Below are 24,294 nucleotides of genomic sequence, written 5' to 3' on the forward strand. Positions count from 1 at the left end.
GGAGGGAGAAGGTGAAGTTACTTGTACCCAGCACCCAGCCTTGCCAGCTGTTCTACACCTATGACTATCACATCATCAGCCTGTTAGCCATTCTGCTTAGCTGGGCATCAGATCATTCTCTTTCCTCTATTTTTTTTTCTGTCTTATTAGGAAGATGCTTGTTTCCACTGCCTTCATTCATTGTGCTGGAAATCACTGCATATCAGTTTTTGCTCATAGACTTTGCTTCTTTCCACTTTAGTAACCCCTGTCAGGCAGGGGCCATGTTCTTTTCATGCTGCCTTTGGTCTCAGCCTTCAAAAATGTGTGTATTTGTATTTCTAGACAGATCATGGATTGCTATGGGAAGTATGCAGCTGTCACATTGACCATTTTGTCTGTATTTCTACATATTCTTCATACTTTCCCAGATGGAGAGTTTCTCATGCAGGGTAAGCTGCTTTCAGCATTCAGAAATGGAACAATTATAGAATATTAATTAAATTTTCACATTTTATAAATGCAGTCATAAATTTTGTCATTCAGTGGCATTTATTGACAATGAGGGTATAATAAATCAAGATAATTTCACTATGAGCATGCTTCCTATTTCTTCCTTAAATTTAATTTCTCCAGGTCAGTGATATCCTCGATGACCATGTCCTCAAGTTGATGTTGGTAACCTTAATCCTTGAAACACTATTGAATAGAAATGTTTGGTTTCTTGTACTTCTGTAAACCAAATTACAACGTAACATTAGGAACAGCAGAACCACAGCTTTTCCTCATAATATGCAGAATATTTTTCCTGTGTAGATCCCAGAATATGGGATGCTGGTGATGTAGCATTCTATGAAAGACACACATTAGATTTTAAGGGTACTTTGGAAGTTGCAGGGTCTTTTATTTAGCCTTAAATAAAATATAAAAAAATGTGATGTACAAAAATCTTGGTACCACTGAATGCTTTAAAAGTATTCTATAACAAAATCTTGCCTAAAACCAGGCAATGTTTAAGAAGCACTACAAATCCTGCTGGTGCTTTTAACTATCTACAGCTAGTAGGAAGTCTTCTAGGAATAGCTAGTGCTGTAGACAGAAACAAACCTTCACAAGTATCAACAAAATTGAAAAGAAAACCAGAAAAGATCCAGTAGACCATGCTTGTGGTTTACCTAGAAAGCCACAGCCTAGTTTTACAGCTGGTGCGTGTTGCAGAGTTGAAAAAACCTAAAGAGGAGAGCTTTGGTGTTGTGCTTTTCTGTTCTGCAGACATCAAGCAACAGAATGTGGCTTGTGCTTCCTCTTATGGCCTGCACTTTCCCTTTCTTTTAGAAAATGAAAATACATCTGGAAACCAAGTAAAATTCTCTTCCTTATATTTTTATGGCAGGTTGTCCAGAGTGCAAACTGGGGGAGAACAGATTCTTTTCCAAGCCAGGAGCACCCATTTACCAGTGCACTGGGTGCTGTTTCTCCCGTGCCTATCCCACTCCAATGAGGTCCAAGAAGACCATGCTTGTTCCAAAGAACATTACATCAGAAGCAACATGCTGTGTAGCAAAGGCTTTTACCAAGGTGAGGGTGAAAAAATGAGGTCTGCTTTAGCTTCTTTTAGAATGCAATATTTAGCGGAAGCAGTGAATAGTGAAGAATATGGTTTTGCTGGAGGACACCGGAGAGCAGTTTGAGGGAAGAATCCTTGGCATTTATGTCTTTTATGCCTTGGTTCTTTCTTTTTTATAAAGAAATTAAATCATCAACCAGTAATGAGTCTGATATTCAGCTGGGATGAGGAAATTGGTGCAGTGCCACTGAATTCTATGAAACTGCTTTGTCTCATGACACCTGCAGCTCTGGTGGTGGACTTGTCCCAGTATTTTCAACTCTCCTGGATGTGCACCCTCCCCTTAAATGCTATGCAGTGTGTATTTGATTTTAATAAGTCAATTGCCTTGTGTCTTTCCTGCATAGAAAAGAGTTCTCTGGGAAGGTGCCTGGTCAATACTATCAATTACATGTATGGGAATGAGGGACAAAAACCATCTGTGCTCGTTAGATTAATTGAGATGGTGTTTTACTTTTTCATAGTATAACCAAGAGGGAACTGTAAATGTGTGCAAGTACTGTGAGCATTTAACATTCACCTGGAAGGATCTTTTAAAGTTTCTTCTAACTCTGATTATTTTGGGAGTGTTTCTGCTCCAAGTGAAGAAACCTAACATTTTATGTAATAAATGGTGAGCTAGTTGAAACAAGCCAAGGTGTCTATCCTGTGGTAACCTGAATCAGGCTCATTAAATGTGTCAGCTAGAGGTTCAGCTGAGTTACCCACTCACAGACTCGGTGCATTTGGAATACCTTAGAGTACTGAAGTCACATGGGTATGGCTGACAGACACAGAACCCATGAAAGTGTTTCTAGAGTGACAACTGGAGGCTTGGTGAGATCCCCTTTGACCCCTCAAATGACAATTGACAGTTCAGTGGGTGCAGCTGAGGAGAGCCCTGGATCTCCACTGGCTGCAATGAGAGCCAGACACCTGACTTTAAACTCTGCTGAACCAATCCTGGCTCTTCACCTGAGGAGAACATAGATCTTATTCTACACTGACAATGCTATACTTGTCCCGAGGCAGCAGCTAGAATTTGGTTGAGATTAAGTATAAAGGAGACTCTTGTGTTTGTTGCCTTTGTTTTTGTCATTCCCATGTGATGTATTTTAAGGACACTTTCTGATTTTCCATAGATTGGTTACTAGACACTTTTGGAAAATGAGACACTTTAAGGAATGTCCAAGTTAAAGAGCAGCATATTGTGTCACTGTGCATGTCACTACTGAAAACTTTCACATTACAGCTCCAAAAATAGTGATGATGCAGCTTCATAGGTTGGTGTTGAGGCCATTCTAGTACATGTACCCCAAAGGGCCTGTGTACTTTTAGTTAAGAAGTTTTCAGACATATTTTACTTGACAATACTGTTTTTACTGCTTAGCTAATCCTAATTATTTGTTTTATGTGTGTGTTTTCTTTTTTTAAGATTACCCTTAAGGACAATGTGAAGATAGAGAACCATACAGATTGTCACTGCAGTACCTGCTACTATCATAAATCCTAAAGCCTGTCCCTTTGTTAATGGTCAAGGACAACAGGACAACAGTGAATGGAACGTTTGTTTTCAGCTTTTACAGCACCACAGTGTAAAACCTTATGTTTTCTGGTAAAGACTCTGGGTAGACCTCTGGATAAGATAGATGGCTATTTTATTTCCTCCTTGCTTCTTCATGCATTTAAGTAAGTGTAATTATTTCCATTAGGGATAAAATACAGCACTTGCATGACCAAATGCTTGATCTATTTTTAAAATAAACTGTCAGTTAAATCATCAATGTTTATTGAGGAAAATGGTGATTTATTAGCTTAACAGACAAAAATAGATTCTGATGCAATTTAATGTTTTTTTGTTTTTTTTTCTTTTAATGGGAGAGAGAGAGGAAAAAAGAAGAGAGGGATGGGAAACTGAACAGAAGAATTATTTTCCCCTTAGTCACTTTATGATTAAATTTTTTGAAGTTGCAATGTATTGTTCCTCCTGCTTTCCTTCCATTTTTATTTTATCTAATGGGCAGAAAGTATAATAGTATAATATAATCTGTGCACAGTACTCTGTCTTTCTGTGACATCTTTTATATTTCTCCGAGTTTAATCTCCTCCCATATAGATAGGCAAATGATGCAAAATCAAACAGTATAAAGAATTTTTGTACGTTTTCATGTAGCAATGGTGGAATAGAGTAGTCATACAAGAGTATTAGTGTTTAAGCTGCTTACCTTTTGCTTGTCTTCATCAAGGCATGGGGCTGTAGTAATTCCCAAATGCCTTGTGCTAGACCCAGGTATACAAATGGAAAAGGTAGGGAATGTGTTAGGTGAGAAGAGGACCACAGAATATGTTCTCATTACACCTGACATTAGTATAAAAAACTTGTTTAGTTGTAGTGGGTTGCATCGGGGGCTCTGGAGGAGCTGCTCACAGGTCTGAAGCCTGCCCATGGGAACTGAATGAATGAATTTCTTTGCTCTTCACCCTAATTTCTGGGGTGAGAACATCATCCTTGCTTTGGTCACTGGCTGCAAGAGTTTAAATGTGGTGACCCCAAAAGGCTCAGATATATTTGTGGGGGATTTCCCTGCAGTTGAAGCTGTGAGGACCGCAGTAAGAGATTCCAATGGGGACAGGGAGGATTTCCGGAGTGGCGCTGCGAGGGTGGCTGGTCTGTCCCGGGCCACGGCCGTGGCTGATACCTGTGCCGATGCCAAATGACTGAAGCAGTTTAGACGGACCCCCAGGGCTAAGCAGTGATGGGGAACTTGAGGGGCTGAAGATCGGTTTCTAATGATCGTTTACACCCATCAATCACCCCCCTTCTGTCCACTGGAGTGCAAATTCAGTGCTATCTGCTAAGAACACAATCACGGGGCTTTGTGGGGAAGAAAAGGCTTTTCGTTTGTAGAGGAGATGAGGTGCTTAGAGAAGCGTTTTTCAATGTATGTTCAATAAACCTTACTAAGCTGATCTCCACGCCTTAACCCCTAAACCCTCTCTTATGTCCTAGCTTCACCGTACCATTTCTGGGAGATGTTTTGCCTGACTTGCTCTTGAAAAAAACCAATTTTATGAAGGAGACTGATCTCGTTGCTTCACTGTTCTTACTATTCTAGAAAATTTCAATATTCTGGAAAGCTTTCCCCTTAGTGTTTTATCAAAGTCTCAGTTGTTTCCACATTACTTTCGGTCAGAGGAGAGATAGTTCAGTAGGATGGTCTTTAGGATTAGCTTAGAAACACCAGCAGCACAGGTTTTCAGGATGAGGAGTCTAATTTCTCATTCCGGATCATCACTCGAACATTGTGGGAATACGTGTCAAGGAGCTGCTGTAGCTGACTCACAATTCCAAGCTGCTGTACAATTCTATTAAACGTGATTGATGTGGCTACTTTTGCAGGAAAGCCAGGTCCTACCTGGGATTCCTGGGCAACGAGAGAGGAGTGATTTGAAGCTGATGATTACCTTCGGGAATGGTATTGCATTTGCTCATAACTTTGACAGGACTGAAAAGGAGAGCAGGGAAACAGGTTCCCTGAAGTTTGCTTGCAGGAGTGATGTGCCTTTTTATGTTGCCGACCTTCCTGGATGACATCTTAATCATCTCCTCCGGCAGAATCCAACACTTGCTTGTCTACCTATGCTTGTGCTGCCCACAGTAGCCGCACAATAAACTTTTGTTTGCAAATTCTGAATCAACTTCCATATTTCGGGTTGTGAAACCATAGAAATACCAATTAGAGTGAAACCGAAAGAAAAAGGAAGGAAGGAAGGAAGGAAGGAAGGAAGGAAGGAAGGAAGGAAGGAAGGAAGGAAGGAAGGAAGGAAGGAAGGAAGGAAGGAAGGAAGGAAGGAAGGAAGGAAGGAAGGAAGGAAGGAAGGAAGGAAGGAAGGAAGGAAGGAAGGAAGGAAGGAAGGAAGGAAGGAAGGAAGGAAGGAAGGAAGGAAGGAAGGAAGGAAGGAAGGAAGGAAGGAAGGAAGGAAGGAAGGAAGGAAGAAAGAAAGAAAGAAAGAAAGAAAGAAAGAAAGAAAGAAAGAAAGAAAGAAAGAAAGAAAGAAAGAAAGAAAGAGAAAGATACTCAAGCCCTGTGTCCTGCGAGGATGCCTGGCGTTTTTTCAGGGGCTTTTCTTTTGCTTTAGTCGTGACCTCCTCAACTCACGGATCCCTCATCCCCTCAGGCAACCTCGGGCACCAAGAGCTTGCAGAGTGTGTATTGTGAGGCTGTGTGGAATGGGGGAGCGCCGGCCTCTTTAAGTTCTCTGGCTCTAACTTTTCGGTTCAGGAGTAGCAACAAGGAGTAGCAAGGAAAGGGATGGAATAAGCACGCAGATACACAAACTTATCAGCAGGGGGTAAGGGAAACACGGAGACAGACCAGACCCCTTCAGCCCCCGGCTGATGGGCTATTAGGGATGGCACTCGGGCAGTGGGGGGCATCCTGGGCTTTCTAAGCAGTGGGAAGGGGGAATGAGCCTCCTGTCTGCTCCGTGGGTGCTTGGGGACTGGGCAAAACTTTGTATCCCGTGTGTGAGTGCTGCGAGGCTTAAGTGAACCGGAGAAGAAACCCATAGGTCTGGTGACAGCAACTAGTGAGACCGATATGCCGGCAGGAGAAGGTCAGGGCAGACCTTACCAACCTCTAGAACTCCCTAAACAGATGCTGTAGCCAGGTGAGGCTCCGTCTCTTTCCCTTTCCCCTTTCAGTAACAGGTGATAGGTGATAGGACATGAGGTGTGGCCTCAAGTTGCAGCAGGGGAGGTTTAGACTGAATACCAGGAAACATTTTTTCACAGAGAAAGCTTGTTAAGTGCTGGAACAGGCTGTACAGGGAGTGGTGGAGTCACCAAACCTGGAGCTGTTTAAAAGACGTTTAAATGTGGCACTTAGGGACATGATTAAGTAAGGGACTTTGCAGGGCTGGGTTAATGGTTAGACTAGATGATCTTAAAGGTCTATTACATCTGAAATGTTTCTATCATTTTAAAAGAGAACACTCATCAAATTTATTTTTCCTCTAGACATCAGGGTTGTCCCAATTGGAGGGACAGTGGGTAGGTCAAGTTGTCAGCAACTGAAGGGACCAGGGTGTATACTTATGTGGGAGAGATTTAAATATTAGCACATGTGAATAACAAAATATACTTCCTTTTCTTCTAGTTAATTTAATCCTGTATGGACATGTATGTGTAATTGTATGACAAATTTTTAGCTGGACTAATTGATGAGCAGGAGGAAGCCTGAACCTGGAAGGACTCAAGGTCTGAGGTCATGCTGAATAAGGGGACACAGGGTCAGGGCATGGGTAGACAGAGAAGCTGTGCTAAATTCAAGGAATCCATGACTGTGGAGAGGTTTGTGAGATGAATGTGTGGTCCACACATTTTCTTGCTAGCAAACTTCAAGCTGGACTGTCTGGAGAGTAGGAGGAGACCCACTTGGTCTAGGTAGGGGAGCCCAGGCAAGCTGAGCTGATATTCAAGGATCTTGAATGTAACTGCACTCATGAATCTCAAAAGTGAGGAGACATATGTTTTCATAGAGGATTTCAATCCTCATCAGCTGGAAGGGAGGAGGGTGAGGGTTGTTTGTGTTTATGTGAGTGTGGCTGAAGGCAGTGGTCTGCTGGGTAATCTCTGTGCAGTTTCCTTGGTGCATCTCTGGGACAAATGCTCCTCTTTTCTGCTGGACAAACCTGCACACAAGGACAGGGGCTGTGTCCAACAGACTGGGATGGAGAATCCCTGTGTGCCCACACTTGGCCTGCACCAGTAAGCCCAGAGAAATCCCAGAGTCCTGAAGTCCACAGGATTCAGCAGGCCAAACTTTACATCTTTAGCATATATTATTTGAATACATTTTCTTACGTCATCGTCAGAATGAGGTCAGAATGTGTTTCTTTACATTTGAAAGTAAGAGCAAAAATCCAGGCCATGGTTGAAAGAGTGGCAATTGTAGATCAGTGGGCCCACTTACAGTCAGGATTAGGAAAAACAATGCTACATATTACAAGGAAGTTAATACAGCAGACCATAATAAAGAATAAATGGGATATGAATAGGAGTGCTGGAAGACTATCTAGATTTATATTTGTAGGGATTAAATACCATATTTGCAGTAAAAAAGAAAAACAGAAAAACCAGCACAATACAATTTCATTGCATTATAAAATGGCTGAAATAGAGGCTCAGTTGGTCATATATATTCAAGAGGGCATGGACAAACAATGTCATAAAATCAGAAGAAAAACTAATCCCTTGTTTATGTAGATAGCCAATGTACATCTTCTATATTTTAGAAACAGGGTATTTGTGCATGGAGATAAAATGAAGTCTTTGTCAGTGTGGTTTATAAGTAACAATGAATCAGTCAGACTGATACTGTGGATTAAAAATGCTGAAGATCAAGCAGACTGAAGATAAAAATGATATATTTTTGCTGTCACAGTGACCTATATAAACTTACATCACCACAGTCCTAATAACAAATTCGTTCTGTGAGCAGAGGGGCTAGTGAAGCTTGATTTCCTGACTATCTGTGCCACGTCTCATTGAAAATCCATTTTGCCATGTCTCAGCAAACCCCTCTTCCACCTAGTGGTCCTATCAGGTGCCCTCCTGAGCTGCTGCAGAGCCATTAGCCAGAGCCAGGGCTGCTGTTTGTCCATCCAGCATGTTTTCTTAGGGGTGCTACCAACTTATTTTTGGCCAGATCCCAATTTTTATATTTTACCACTAGTAGGTGTTTATTTTCACAGAGCTGCTAAGAACTTCCAAGAGCTGAGGTCATTACCCTTTATCCAAAAATACTTAAAACTGACCAGAGGGTAAAACATTTGCTGAGGAGCAGCTGTTGGACACCTGTGTGGACAGACAGACAGTGTGAGTGCCTCACTGCTTCCAGGTGCCAGGCTGAGAAACTTTTCAATTTCCAGTCCACAGCTGGTGAGAACAGGAAGGGCATCTTCTTGGCAGAAAGATAGATCTCTCAAGCTGTAGGGATTTTAATGAATTGATGTTTCAGACCAGACTTCTTACTCCTAGCAAGACTGATAAGTTCCAAGTGAGAAGTCCTTTTCCCTCCCTTTAACCCTGCCTAAACAATGTTTCTTAATAGTGGTGAGGGGGAAAAGAGGTTATCCCAGGGCTTGTTCTGGAAAAGCACAGGTTGTCTCCCTTTTACAGCTAGGAAAATCTCCTTACTAATTTGGAATTCACTTAAATATATGCATACATAGCAGGAGTCTCTTGCAGTGGAGGGAAGGGCATCAATGAAGATTGCCATGGAAAAAGATTGATTTGAAGAAGATGTCAGGAAATTTGTAAACTCACTTGGTGATGAAATAAAACTAACAGTTATTCAGGTGTCTGTTATAACAGGTGTCTGGGGGACTTCACTGTTTAAAGGGTTTCCCTGTAGCTCTGCAGTCTCCCATGTCTCTGACATATGTTAACCCAGCACTTGGCCTGCTGTCAGGTTGCAGTAAGACGCCATCTCATTATCTGCACACATGTGTATGCAGTAAATCTAACAGTTACTGCTCTGCCAAACCATTCTGGGTCTGGGGGTGTGAGAGAAACCATTATTCTTTTGGTTGAGGGAAACAAAAGGCCAGGAAATTTGCTCTGGGAGAGGACTTCAGCTCAGTGTTAATTTCTTGAGAATTTGGGGTTTATTGATTTTATAATTTGTTTTTAAAATAATCTCTCCTTCTTCCTAATCTGTCTTTCTTCATAATTTTGATGGTCTAAAAACATAAGAAATATCTTTCAGGTCAAATCAATCATCCTTCTACCCAAGCACTCGGTTTCTGACTCTGGCAGCATCAGATGCTTTTTATGGGATCACAAGACTCTGGCCATTTCTTGCAGTTGGTTTCCCTTGTGCCACTCCCACAGTATCACAGAATCACTCCCATATGTGCCAGTATCCACACTGGTTTACTGAGGGCTGCTAGGGATTACATCTCTGCCTGGTTCTTTTTGGATCTACCCATACATGCATTTCTTTTGTATTAATTTATCCACTCTGGTTTGAACCTGCTGATATTATGTGCTTTCATAACTTCTTATCACAATAAGTTAGAGAAGTATAAAAATTGCTTGCTCTACGTTAAACTAATTTCTTAGATACTCCCTTAATTATTTTGTAATACTCAGCTCTTCCTGTTCTAAGCATTGTCCTCTCTATCACAAAGATCCCAGCATTTTTAGGGCTGTCCTAGTAAGGCAGCTGCTTGGTCCTTTTGGTTGGTTTTCCCCACACCTGCTTTAACTTTACTTCATGCCTTCCTGAGATGCACAGAGCAGACCCTGACCTGAACTGCAGTGTGATAATACCAAAGTTACATGAAGCAGCAAAATGATGCCCTCTGTCTTATTCTGGTACCCTTTTTCATGATACTGTTTTATCTTATGTTGCTGCCCAGAGACTTGTGAGACCAGAGATTAATGACTCTTAATTTTTTTTTTTCTGACATGTCACTTCCAGTTCTGCATTTGGCATCATCTGTGGTTTGGCTTACTTTTCCCTAAAAGCATTAACTTATATTTATATGCTCTGAAGTTTATCCAACATCTGTTTGACCATTTTGGTTTGTCTGGTCTTTCTGGGTTTCTTCACCTTCGGCATAAATGTTGGCAGCCTGAACAAGGGTTTAGTACAATCTATGAATCTGGAAATGTCACAGAGGATTTCCTTCTCTAGTTTTCTGATTACTATGTTGAGTAAAACTGATTCTTGTAAGTAAAAGGTCAAAGTCAGCCTTACCCTTTGTTTTCTATCCTTTAGCTAGCTTTTACTTTGTAAAAGAAACTTTTTCTCCAACCTTGTGGCAACTTAATCTTCTCTAAAAACATTCTTTAGGCATTATTTTGGCATGTCGCCATCTTCTGCAGTATTATAATAGTAAAACACCCCAAGTCTTAGTATCCAGCTCAAGCTGTCTCACACTGCTGCTTGATACAAACTGAACAATCCCCTGGTGATTGCTGAGACTGCCTTTGCTCTGCTGCAGGGTTTGGAGGCAGTTTTCATTTCTTGAAAATTTTGTTAGGGTATTTTCTTTTGGAACAAGACTAGCCATAGTTTGGCTCAGAGACAGCAAGGTTTGAACTTCCTACACCTCTGCATGGAGACAGTCTAGAGAAGGGTCAGTCCAGAAACAAAACCACCACTCCAAACACAGCTCCTGTCCCTGTTTCTCCTTCTTCCAGAAATGACTCTAGTAAGTCACTGCTAGCCTGTAGGAACATTGTAACTTTTACCATGCAGTCACAGCTAAGAGAATCAGTGTTTAAAGAGGAAAAGCCAACATGCTCTATTTCTCTGTTTGTTTGTTGTTTTATTTTTAATTTCCATTTTATTCCCCATCGTTATTTTCTGCCCATCTTCTTCATAGTGATACTCTAGTGAGTGCCAGGCTATCAGGTGTCATCCTCAGCAGACAGGGATAGAGAATGTTATTGCTTGTTCTCACACCTTAACACAAGTGTACACTTAATAACTTAAGTAAGGTAAGGCCAGATGAAGGCATGAAGGGAGAATGATTTTTCTTTCCCCTGCAGGTTTTTGAGTTAGCTTGATTTGGAATAACTATGTTTGCACATGTGTTTGTCATTTCACCTCTTTTAAGTCTTTATACTAAGTGATTCATAATGTTCCTTTCATGTAAATATATTCCCAGAGGAGGATACAACAGCAAAGCAATTCTGAAAAGTCACAAAATAAATAAAAGGGCAGAACACTGATCCATGTATTACTGGAAGACATAAGGGTGCATAGTTGCCTGAGAGCCCAGGGGAAATAGCTCCAGCTGATGGGGCCTCCAAGCACAGAGCTGGAGGTAGAAGTCTGAAAGAGCTCTAAGTTAATGCTTAAAAGAGATGGGTAATTGCATAGCCATTAGTAACATTTACAGCCATAAATGCAAAGATAATGGGAAGTATAAACAAATCATTTTGGCCCTGTAGGCATTAGAAGGAATGGGGTCTTTTTATTGATTTTTGGTCAGATCAAATACTTGTTTCTGATAGGTTTTATTAATTTTTTTCCTTTCCTTGGGCATGAGGCATTAACCATTGCTGGGGCAATGATACAGGGTTTCATAGTGCACCAGTATTCCTAATAAGGATGTCTTCTAGTTTCTTAGCATTACTGAATAATTTCTGTCCCAAGCAGAAGAGAAAACATAATTTTGCTCTAGACGTGTGGTCTAGCAGTGGGGAGACTGAAAACCAGCAGAGTGTTCAGAATAATAAACATGGAGACAGCATGGTGCTATTTACTATAACAACTTGCCTCTCTGTGCTCTTCATTTTCTCCATCCTTGGGCAGCATTAGCCATGGGGCTTTTTTCTGGTGCCATGGATGTAATAGATTTCTGTGAAGTGCTTGGGAAGAGAAAGCTGGTGACAATACAGATTAGTCCAGTGGTTATGCTCTGGATCCATCCAGTGTTGTGTTGCAGATCACCTCAAGGACGAATTGAGTTCCTGGCTCCACAGGCAAAAGGTGGTGACCAAAGAACAACTCATCTCAGTGGCTGATGTGATTCTGGCTCCACAGGCAAAAGGTGGTGACCATAGAATGAATGACTGATCTCAGTGGCTGATGTGATTCTGGGTGTCCACAGGGCTGTGAGGGTACTGGAGGTAATGAGGAAGATTTGTTCCTTTTTAGCTGCTTGATTACAGAATGGCCATGAGGCAAAGATAATGCTGGGATTCCTACATGAGGAATGTCAGATAGAACACAATGCCTTTGTTGTGTGCATAATCTCTGTTGAGTAATTACTATGTGTTTGAACTGTGCTTTGTAGTTTCTAAAACCCAATTCAAAGTCAGTGTTTTGATACTTAGAGTTAAAACTCTGCCCTTGATGTTTCCTATTTCTTCTGTTTTACCTTGCACTATACTACTAAGTGTCAAAAACATGGTTACTGTTTCTTCTGCAGGAAGAAAGAGTTCTGCTTCTGCTATTGTAAAACCCTGTTTCAATGGGCTGGGTAGAAAACCTTGTGCATGGTCGATAGTAGTTTAAGACAGATAACCACTCCACCTGCTTCCACCTCTTCAGGTAAGGTAAACAGGCCTTACAGGAGGAGGGTTTGGACAAGATCCATATCTGATAAGAGTCTCCTGAGCAGACTGCTATAAAAGAAGACCAGAAGATTGCTCCCTGGGAGCAGCTCCTTGCCCTCAAGCCCTGGTTTGAACAGTGCCCAGGCTGGGAGAACAAGGTTGTACAGGCAGGACTGTTGTAACTCCTCCATTTTCTTTTTATGCCTCATAAACTACATTAGAGAGAAAACTACACATTATCATATCAGAACCAGGGACCCATGTGAGCCTCTCCAGACAACCAGCAACCAAGCACCCCTAAAAGCTGTCTGTAGCTGGGTGCTAAGGTTCCACCAGGCTATTGTGAGGACTTTACCCCACATGCCACTGGGGGTCTTCTCTGAACAAAGGACACATCTTTAGGGACATGAATATTTAAATATATAACATCATATATGTTTATATCTTTATTAAACACTATATAATGTATTTATTATAGAGTATATATATATTTTTATGAGATACTGGAATACTACAGACACATTCACCGCAATAGGAAGATTAAGCCACATCAACTACTTTTTGCTGTGAAACACTCTGTATAACAGCTAGAGAAGGTCCCAATTTAACCTAGGTATCCTTGGACCTCACCCCTTTTTACCTGCAAGCACCTATCACCTGAGTTAAATCCTCACTAGAAGGAAACATATCCTGTTGCCATCATACCCCAAATGGAATTAAACTGCAGCAAAGAGTCCTGGGCACATCACCACAAACACCGTGACCAGCACTCCAGGCAGCACAGCCTGAGGAATATAAACACCTCTGGGCAAGTGAGGCCAGAACCACCGTCAACCACACTCTCAGCAAGTGGCAGCAAGGCTGGTTTCCCAAGGCAGACTTAAAAAATTAAAGAGGGAACAAAAATTCATAGCTAGACTTCATAGCAAAACGTACAGACTTGGCAGCAACACTGGCTGCCCAGAATATCACAGCTTTTCCTGATGAGCGTTTTGTTGCTCGTACTCCTTCTTTACACAGCAGAGGCAGTGGCTCTATCGTTTCTCCTCTTCCAAACTTTCCTTTGTACCGCAGAGGTGCAAACTGTGTGTTCCTTTCAAGGTGTTACCTGCTGGAACGCAGCGAATGCTGCCGGCCTGGAGCGAGCTGCGCTCTCTGAGCGCTGCCGAGCCCCTGGTCCGTGCAGCGCTCCCCCTCTCTCGCTGTGGGACAGCGGCCGTCCCCGGCAACCCCGACCCTACTCGCACTCCCAGACCCTCAGCGCTACCCCCGCAAATGCTGCTCCCCCTCCGGGGGCTCGTCTGATCCCTGAGAAACGTCAGTCTGTCTTTATTGTTAATGAGGGCTGGAAGTGCGGGGCGGCTCAGGTGGGAAGGGGCCCCAGGGGTCTCCAGCCCAGCCTCCTCTCAGCCGCTCAGCCGTGAGATGGGGAGGATTTAATGATGCTGCCTGGCGGTAGGACGGGGCTGAGCTTTAAAGAAGGAATACAAAGGCAGAAACGCTTTAAAGAGCTTTTTGTGTGTGCAGGTGTTGCACGACCAGGGACGTTGTGTCTGTGTAGACCCAAGGTCAAATTAATACTTTTCACTTTTTCTCTCCCTGTTGGGTCCATATTGGGCAGGAAAAACATAAGCCACATCGAATTGTTTCCTGCCAACCTGTGTTAATGTTGATGTAGACTGAGATGCCGAGATATGACTGTTGGATTCTCCTAATTGGAATGCTGCTTTCAGATCTCCTGTCCCACATCCTACATGCATATTCAGCTTCGTCTCAGAGGAAAGCTCCTTTCTCCTCCGAAACTGTTTTTTTATCTTTCCAGATTTATTTCCTAGGAACCTTGAAAGCATGAATACATTACAGAAGCATTACCAAGAATCCAGAGGCTTTGGACACTTTATGTTTTAATTTTCTTTTGCTGCAGTTCCCAGTGTGAGTATTTATGGCCCTTGAATGCCATCCAGTGGTGGAAAAGCAGGGCATCTCCCAGCCTGCTGAGAAACTGCCTCCAGACACGGCAAGTTCACACGGAAAATTATTTTTACATTAACAGCTTATCATTCTCATGCCCTATTTGTAGTGAGATCAGAAACCGTAAAAATATATTTTATATGGCAGGGTACAGCGACAGAAAAGCCATCTGGCGTTTCACAGTTCTTTAAAATGTGAGGCAGAAATAGACTGTATTTATAATTTGAATTATAATTGGCTTTAAAGCTCAGGCTTCAAACAACTGAAAGGGCTGACTTTTTCATCTTCATCATGATTTTTTAAGGCAGAATTTTCTCTTGGGATTTGCTTGCTCAAGAGAACTAAAACGTGAGCTGCCATGGAAGGAGACAGCTTTGTTAACTATTTCCATGCAGGGCATTGGAATATCTGGGTGTTTGGAAATGTAACATGCAGAGATTGCAAGATATGCCTTGTTGAGAGTACATTGTTACCTAAGTGATAGCACTTCCTGCCTTTCCTATGGTGTGGATTCAGTAAGTATTTGATTCTATGCAATTACAAAAACACAGACTGCAGATAACAACAAAGACAGTTCAGCCTGTCAAATAAACACCAGGTTTGTTTGGAAGTCAGAAATATATTTTGAAGGGTTTTTTTTAAATTAAAAATCCCGAAGCAACAAACTTATAGAATAAGTGAAGTTCTTCAAATAGTTATCATGGTTCAGCTCTTAAACCACAATTTAAAGTCACATTTTCACTGTTTTCTCTCCTCACACAGTTTCTTCCTTGTCCTCACACTGCCATTTAATGATGGCAATATAGAATGAACAAAGAGGAAATGGCTGGAAAAACAAAGTTTCAAAAAGCCACTCTAAACCAACAAGAAACCCCATGGAATCCTCATTTTCTTGTTTTTTCTAACATGGAAGAACGTGCTCTTTCTTCCATCTCCACAAAACTGAATTTTCATTCCTTTAAAATTAATTACATTTGGGGATTTTTTTAATTTAAAACACTCTCTGCCCAGTCACTTCTGATTTTCAGTGAGATTATTGCCCAGATTTCTTGCCCTCCAGTGGGACTCTCCACTTGCACCCTGAGTCGTGACCAGTTATGGTGCCTGGTGCTAAACCATCAGTCCAATAATGAGGGTCAGCCCCTGTTCTGAAGCCTCAGGCTTGTGAACCTTCCTCATGGGTTGCCTTGCAAGGATTTGGGGTGCAGAGATGAATGGATATTCATGGTCTTCCATCTAACAATTCCCTTCTCCCTGGCTACTGTCAGACACTATCTGAGCAGATTCCATCTACTTGGACATTCATACTGGTGGCCTGCTGGCACACCCAGGACACTGTGTCAGTTTATGCCATATAGCACAAATACCTGATCTGGTTCAGCAGAAAACACCTGGGACAGTTCCAGTATGGTTCCTGATTTTGGAAGGAAGGTTTGGAGAGGGACAGAGAACTCGTGAGCTCGCCTTAGGAGCTGGAAGCAAGGACCAGTGGGGTTAGATGGCTGAGTGTCTGCACTTTTTGTGTACAGGTTCTGAGCTTCTAGAATATAGTACTCAAACATCTCCTGAATCTCAGACACTGTTTATGGTTTTGTTGGGCATTGGCCTTAATGGCTACTCAGTCCTTGTGCTTTGTAGTGAGGCACAAAATAAATTTTCATTTCATCCTGAGTGTTTAAAACAATTTGCATGTTTGTGAGGATTGATATGGGCTGGGGACCATGGGATCAGAAGTGTCACTGAATTCCCTAGGTAAAAATTTCAGGGAAGCTATTGCAGCAACAGTGGCATACATTTTGGGATTCACACTCCAAGTATGCCTGTCCCTGAACACTGACCCCAAGAAAGAGGTATCACTCAGCCCTGTTGGTGTGATTTTTCTCTACTCTTTGCTCTGACAGACATATTCCCTATGCCTTTTCCATTAGGATCTTGCATCCACTTCTCTTGAGGAGGCAAATTACATCTCTCTTTTATCTGCCACATATCTCAAGGAATACAGTGTTCCTAGAAACCAGGACTCATAGCAGTTCTCAAAGTGCTGAAAAATAAGCACAGATCAAGCTCAAAATTTAAGAACCTAGTGTAAAAGTAATTCAATTATGCACAGCAATAGTTTGTAAGTTTATTTGCTTGCTAGTTTTACAGCCCTTAGTGGTACCATGCTTTTAAGCTTCCCTGCCTTCCTTGTACCCTTGCACCCATGTGGAGAGAGACAAGCAGAGACTGGCAAGGCTGCCTGTGGTCCTTCCACCATCTCCCTTGGCTCCTCAGGCTGTCCAGGGGGTTCAGTATCTCACTCCAGTTTCAGGGTTAGCCACCAATTCCAAGCAGAAGAGTAAAGGAAGGTGATTCAGGAAGCAGGGAAGGAATGTGACTGCTACACTGAGTTAATCCTGACACAGGTACCATGTTTGTGGTGTTTGTGCCTGCCTGGACAGTCCTGCTGGTGCTCAGGATGGTGGCAATACCAGCAGGCAGCACAGATCTCTGGTCCTAGCAGCTGGTTTTTCTGTCAGTCCTGCATAATCAGAGGCCGTGGTTCTCACGTCTGAAGAAGCTGACAGATACATTGTGCAGCCATATTGAGACCCATGCTGTTCTACTGCCACACAGATGTGTTTTCTGCCTTTCAGCTGGGCTTCAGCCTGGAGCCTCTCCTCAGATTTCTGACTCTGGGTAGTGTTGTGCTGTTTGAAGTGTTCCTCTCTGTTTGCAAGTAGTACAGTTAAGGTCTTGTTTCCACCAGCACAGGAACAAGCTTGGGTGCTGGGTGGAGATAATTTCCTCACAAGACATCATGATTTTCACCAGGACCTATCCTTTCAGTTCTGCCTTACTTTGCTTTCTGTCATGTATTCCTGCTGACAGTCTGTGTCTGTCTGCTGGCTCCTCTCTGCTTTGCAGAGGCATATCCTGTGTCTGCCAGCAGGTGCCATCAAAACTAATCTGACATCAGAAGCTACATAGAATCATAAAATCACAGAATATCCTGATTTGGAAGGGACCTACAGAATCATCAAAGGCTGACTCCTGTCCCAGCACAGGACCATTCCAAAGAGTCACACAATGTTTGGAACCTTCTCCAAACATTTCTTGAACTCTGTCAGGCTTGGTGCTGTGACCACTTCCCTGAGGAGCTTATTGTAGTGCCCAACCACCCTCTGAGTGATGAACCTTTTCCTAGTACCCAGTACATTCTCCTGACACAGCTTCAGGCCTTTCCCTCATGTCCTTGTCACTGGTCACCAGAGAGAGCAGATCAGTGCCTGCCCCTCCTCTTCCCCTCATGAAGAAGAATATATTTATGGGGTGAGGACAGTCCTGATTCTTTTGCACTTTCTCTGCTTTTCTCCACATCAAGATCGGAAAGGGGAAGAAATGATCAAGGATAGACTAAAAATAATTGAGAGAATGGGTATAGAACATGTAAGTTTATGTCAGGCTGAACATGCCTGATTGAACAAGTATGGAAAGAACTAGTCAAAGCCACCTCTGTGTAATTAACAACTATCTCAAATGAGAAGGGCTGACACTATTGTACCAGTTAGTCCTAGACCTGCTGGACACCTGGATTGCCACCCATCTGCTAGCTGAGCAGGGAGTCACTTGTGCTCTCCTCTCCTAATCAGTGCCTGCCTGGGAGAATGCCATCTGAGGATAAATGGTTATTTTATGTGCAGGGCTTATGTACTTCACCAAAAAGCAACTTTTTCATGCATATATGTGAGGCATATGAAAAACAATTGGCTGTAAAGCCTGCAGCTCAGATGTATGAATCAGAGACTTCTTTTGCTGCTAAAGGTGATTTTATTTTTCTGGTACACACATCCTTTCTTAAGTTGTGTGCTTCCCATAATACATATCTCCAGGAATAAGAGTGCTCTGATAGTTAAGTGAAGGTTAGATGGGGTGTTTCAAACTTGCAAGTACTTCTTGTAATAGGCACCCATCTTCAGAGGAATAATAAGAAAGCGTGCCTGAGCTGTTTACTGAATGTAGGCTGGTTTCTTGTCTTCTATTCCCCTTGACCTGAGGTGAAGTTGACGATCTTTTTAACTTGCAATTCATGGGCCTCAGGCTCCCTGTGCACTGAGATCCACAGAAAAGCAGGCATCTGAAGAAAAAGTAATTGTCTATGCAGTGAGGCTTTGATGCTGACCTTGACCCTCCCATTGTTAGGTGTGAGATAGTAGTATTTTCTTCAAACACTGCTTCTTGTTTGAATTTTGCTCGAAACTGTGTGAAGTCCGATGACTTGGGCACTGATGAAGGAAACGATTTCTTTTCAGTAGGAATGGAATTTTTTAAATTGCCTCTATAACCAGTACAGAGAGACATGTCCCTGTACAGGGGGTCATTTCTGCCCTTGTGTTGTGAACAAGATTTCATGCATAGCTCAAGTGCCTCTTTTCTGGGTGGCCAAAACTAGGTGAAATAAATCTCACCTCAGTGCTGGCTAACTGGTGAGATGAGCCTGGAAGTGCTGCCACCACTACATGTCATGATGGTAGAGCAGCATCTGCCCTGCTGAGCAGTGCTGAACTTGCTATTTTGGCCTGAGCAGTGGCACTGCCTGGGGCCTGAGGCAGACAGAAGGACACTGAACAAGATGAGGCTGTTGATGGTGCCTCAAGGAGAAGGCTGATGAGTCAGGAGATGGAGATTACTGAGAATCTCAGGAGGCAGACCCTGCATGAGGGTGCAGGTAGGAAGTGACAGTGAAGACTGCTGTTAAATGCCATCTTTTGCAGTGCATGGTTTCCTCCACTGAACAGCAAGTGTCTGTCTACAGCCAACTTTTCTGGCTCACTTTCCATGTATTTTTGTGCAGCCAAAGTTTACTCAGCAATTATTAATATTAAGCAAATTTGAAGTTTGCTGTCAGCAAACACTCTCAACAGAGACTGGAGTATTAGTGCCTCCTTCAATGGCTAAGCTGAGAAGAAGGGGTCTCAGGAGGTCTGTGAAGCAAATGCAGCACAGCAGCAGTTTGCACAGTGGAAGCTTTTAAAATGCATGACATTTTGAAGGAAATTTTTGATATTGTAATGTCCAAATAGCTGCAATCTGCTTATGGGCAAGACATAACCAGAATATGAAGGAAGATTTGTTGGATGGTAAGGGTTCAGAGGCTGTTGCAAAGAATAGGGCATTTTTGTTTTCTCTTTGTTGGTGGTAGATGGGATAAAAAGCAACGTGACCCAATTGTAGCAAATGAGGAGATTCAGGGTAGATAGTGAATAAAGCTTTCTGTTGCTGAAGGAAATGAAGCAGGGAAATTGGCTGTCTGAGGAAGATGAGGTATCTCCATCACTGGAGAACTCTGAGAACAGATTGAACAAATATTTGTCAGAAGTGACATAGCTGTAGGTGACCCTGCCTTGAGGCTAGGGAATGGATGAGGCCCTTCCAGCCTTATGATCTGCTCCTTCTGAGATGGATTATCTAATTCAGACAAGTCTGTTGGAGTAAACACCACAACAATGTGTTTGTCAGATTATTGGATCACTGTGACTACAAATAGACAGCCTAACAGACATGAGTTTAATGCTTCACATTTAATTGAAGTTTATTTCCTAAAATGAAGTAAAGGATGAAGGAATCTATGTAGGAAGCCTATTCTAAAAAGTCTGAGGTAGCACTTGCTGCTTCTAATATTGCAGACTGGCTCATACAGCACTACAGTTTTTAAAGAACCGAGCAGGAGAGGGGCAGGTTGATTATTTTTCAGGTGTGAGTTACTCTTGATTCAGAACCTGAGTGGTATACAGCAGACCTGTGTGAATTACAGCATCTTCCTGATACTGCTGATGAACAATGCCTTTGCCCTGCATGCTCCCTGTGCTTCCCTTGCTGTCTGTCCTTCTCTCACTAGATTTTTGAACAGAGCCTAGGGTGACATGATGTATGTCTTCTACAGAAGCCACCTGGACCAAAGCTGTGTCCAGGGTGGTCAGCTGGCTGGGCAAGTACATTCCCAGTATCCAGTCATCTTCCACCCACTCAGCATCTGCTCCCCCCAGTTTCCCAGGGTGTGTGTACTGCAGTTTGGTCACAGTGATCTAGGCAGCCTCCTCAGTTCTCTGTGGTTTTGTAGTTAGTGCCAGATGGCCTTTGGCCACCAAAATCTGTGCTTGACAGCATCAGCTGGGAAATGGCAACAAGGCTGGTCTCCCAGTGAACATGATGACTGCTGGGATGACAGAAGTGGCGGTGAAATCGGCAAGAGTCATCGTCACTGTACCCTAGGTGTCACTATAGGTACATGTGTCGGAGGAAGAATGGGGTTCCAGAGTATGCCAGCACTGTATCTGAGAAAGGCTTTGTGAGTGAATTTGGCAGTGACTGCTGAGGCCTTGGCCTAAGAAGAAATTGTGATTGTGATTATGATTGATTGTGATTGTGATTGATTGTGATTGTGATTGTGATTGTGATAACCACAGGAGGTTATCCAGGAGGGATCCTGGAGGGATGTCCAGGCTCAACAGCTCCAAACCAGTCAGACACACTGCTTACATGGGAGGGGAAGGTGAGGCCTGGGCTGGGACAGGGGGAGCGAGCTGCAGAAGCAGCAGATGACTTGTGTGGCTTCTGTGGTGAGGATGGTTAGCTAGCACCTACATGGGGCAGTGGGCATGGGTTACTGATGTGAGCTTTCAGAAGAAAGCAGTTACCCGTATCTGTATTGAGGGATTGAGGCTGGCCACTGGTGAACTGACACTACAAAGCTGCTGGCTGCTCTGCTCTGAGCCCAGGACTGGGAAGATCCACATCCTCAGGTGAGCAGCCTGGCACTCCTCTGAATCAGGAGTACAGGGTATTCCCAACAGGTGCTTGAGCTGTCCCTAGTAGTAAGATATAGTAGATTTACAATTGATGGCAACAGCTCTCATCAATGGGCCACACTTCTGGTGTGTGAAAAACTGACTGGTGCTGGTGCTGGAGCTCCAGCTCCTAAAATAGCCCTGGGATATTTGCAGTTACCTGCAGACATCTGCAGATGACAGAGAATTGTGGCATGCCCCTGTACCTGGGGTATGCAAGCACTACCTGTTGCTTTTCCCTCCCTTTTTGAGCAGGTGGGGAGGCCAACACAGCAAGATCAGGAACCTGTGGGTAGGCACAAGCCTCTGAATGGAGATGAGACAAAGATGGGAACTAACTGGAATGTTAAAAACACCTGTGGGGATGCTTCTGATATTACCATGATATTATCCTGTCTGTGGTTGTGCATGATCACCTCATGCATTCATGACCACATCAGTGTTGATGCAGTCCTGAAGACCTGACAGAGCCAGGTGAAGCCATGGACCTGGAGACAAATCCCCAAACCATGCTGCTCCCCAAGGCACTGGTGCTTCTCTCTTGTGCAGCTGAGGACACTGGGCTGCCCTGGGGGTCAGCAGGCTGGAGCTCACACATGGATTCAGGGCTATTGTCAAGACAAGGAGCTTCCACCGTATTTGCATTTCCTACCTCTGCCTGTAGACCAAAAGATCATTAACAAATATTACAACAAAACAGATACACTATCAGATAAAAAAATACACTAAAAAAAATTGTGTTAACACAGCCCCACATGTATCACATGAGCTTGTGAGTAGAGAAGTTGTACTGTCTTACCTTTCAACAGTTATTTTTAAGCCTCTCTTTTCGTATGTGTGTGTGTGCGCAGAAACTTATTCTTATCTCCAGGTTTTGGAATTAGGTGACCTGAAAGACTGGCCTTGTTTGCATCCCTTTTCTCCAGCATGTTCATGTATTCATTACAAAAAGGTGGCCATTTCCTTCATCTGAACATATTTTTCCACCTTTATTTCCTTGGCTAGCCTTGCTGTTCCCAGCACCCTGTTGACCTACACATGACAAACTTGAAAATGTGCAGTAGAAAATTCTTGTATGTGATTCAAAGACAAAGCAAAGCAAGTGCTTAGCTGGAAAAAGAAGAAAACTATTTTTACCTAAGAAATGGGCTTTCCACAGAGAGTGTGGGGCATTTTTAAAAGACTTTGTTTTTAAAAGGTCAAAGTAGAAAACTTATCCTTGCATGACTGTGTTTCAGTGTTCAAGCGTAGCTGATGTGCAGCCCCTGCAGGAGTCCAAGCTCCCTTTGGAGACATTGAAAATCTAGGGTTTCCCTCCACTGCCCCAGGTAGGCATCCACTGACTCCTGAGGTGCCCTAAAGTATCCTGCTATTGCTTTGCAGGTCTGTGTGTGAGGCCTGTGTCGTGCCTGGGTGCAGGTCTATCTTCCAGGATGAAGTGAATCCCAGCCCCTGATTCCAAATGCTATGTTGGACAAATCCCTCTTGGATGTCAAGGGAGCAGACAAAGCCAGCACACATATAGGTGTTTCTGTGCATCTCAATTTTGTGTGTTCATAAGCAGCCACGTCCTGTCCCATCTGTCTCCATTCCAGACAGTCTCTGATATCCCTCTTGTGCTCCCAGTCTCAGCCTCATTAAGCTGGGGGTATGATGCAGCCTTGACGATTTGGTATTTCAATACATTTTGTATCTCTGGCAAAGAGCAACTGAGCTTTCTTCTTTTTTGGAAGAAGTGATAAGTGAAATGATCATAACTTTCCTTTTTTGCCTTTGGAAAACAAAGCATTCACAAATTGGACACCAAAAAGCTTTGAATCCCAAGAAAGCCAAGTACTACATTTCCTGTGCTAGCAAGAAAATGAGCTTCTTGTAAGGCAAAATGTAGCAATTACATTGGCCGGAATTTGAAAGATAAGTGGCAAAGCTGCTTTAGTGCCAAAGAGAGGTCTTACATCTATGGAAGTATTTGATTTTTGCTTTTAATTAATGTAGCTTCTCAAGATGCTTACTTGTCAATCACCTTACATATAGTGGTAGATAGGTTAAAAGGATCATGAGATGGTGAGTTTCCAGGGAAAATGGAAGAACTGTGTGACTAGCAGACCTGATGAGCTGTGGAAACAACTTGTGTTTTAAGTAGGTTAAAAGCCAGAAAACTACAATTGGAAAATATTCAGTGTAAAGTAACAGGGAACAATGGAGTATGGAGGCAGTTCATCAACCTAAGTGAAAACCTGTAGGAAAGATTCATCTCTGAGCACTCCTGGCTGTTTCCTTCACTTAGCTCAAAATTCCCTTTAAAAATAAGGATTTTCAGGATCTGTTTGATTATTAGGCTTGTGTATGTTCATTTTTGATAACATTTTGGCAAGTTACGTATCTAACAAATGATGTTTGAAGCCTGCTTGTGAAATACACCCTCCTAATAAACAGAACTTACTAGTTAACTTAATAAACAGTAACTTTCCTTTTTCAGACACAGCTCCCCTCAGGGTACTGGAGCTCTGACACAGACACCTGTCCACACTACAAAGCAGACTGGGTGTTTAGGAGTGTTTCTGAAGATGGCTTATGGCCATCCTGAGAAAGGGAATTTCAGGTGCAAGTGCTGGGCATGAAGCTGCTGCCTCCCCGCTGCCTACCCTAGGTCAGAGAGGTGATATCCATGACATCAATGTGCACGGGGGCTGGCAGCTGTGCCTTTGAACCCAGGGATTGTGCCTGGAGAGGTTGGTCCTGGCTGCCTCTTCGAATCAAACTCTTCAGTGATGCTGTTAAAAATATGTGATGTCTGTTGAAATGAGGAAAACAAAGTCAAACTGCATACA

At 42.9% G+C, this 24,294-nt stretch overlaps 1 protein-coding gene across 1 annotated transcript; it reads left to right on the top strand.

Annotated features, from left to right (window-relative positions):
• Positions 1-331: 331 nt before the first annotated feature.
• CGA (glycoprotein hormones, alpha polypeptide) lies at positions 332-3,369 on the top strand. The gene is made up of 3 exons (XM_036380671.2): positions 332-431; positions 1,373-1,557; positions 3,021-3,369. Exons 1-3 carry the CDS (start codon positions 332-334, stop codon positions 3,096-3,098), a joined length of 363 nt encoding a protein of 120 aa, XP_036236564.1. The 3' UTR covers positions 3,099-3,369.
• Positions 3,370-24,294: the final 20,925 nt, after the last annotated feature.

Source organism: Molothrus ater, chromosome 3 (genome assembly GCF_012460135.2).
Source record: "Molothrus ater isolate BHLD 08-10-18 breed brown headed cowbird chromosome 3, BPBGC_Mater_1.1, whole genome shotgun sequence".
Lineage (NCBI taxonomy): Eukaryota > Metazoa > Chordata > Aves > Passeriformes > Icteridae > Molothrus > Molothrus ater.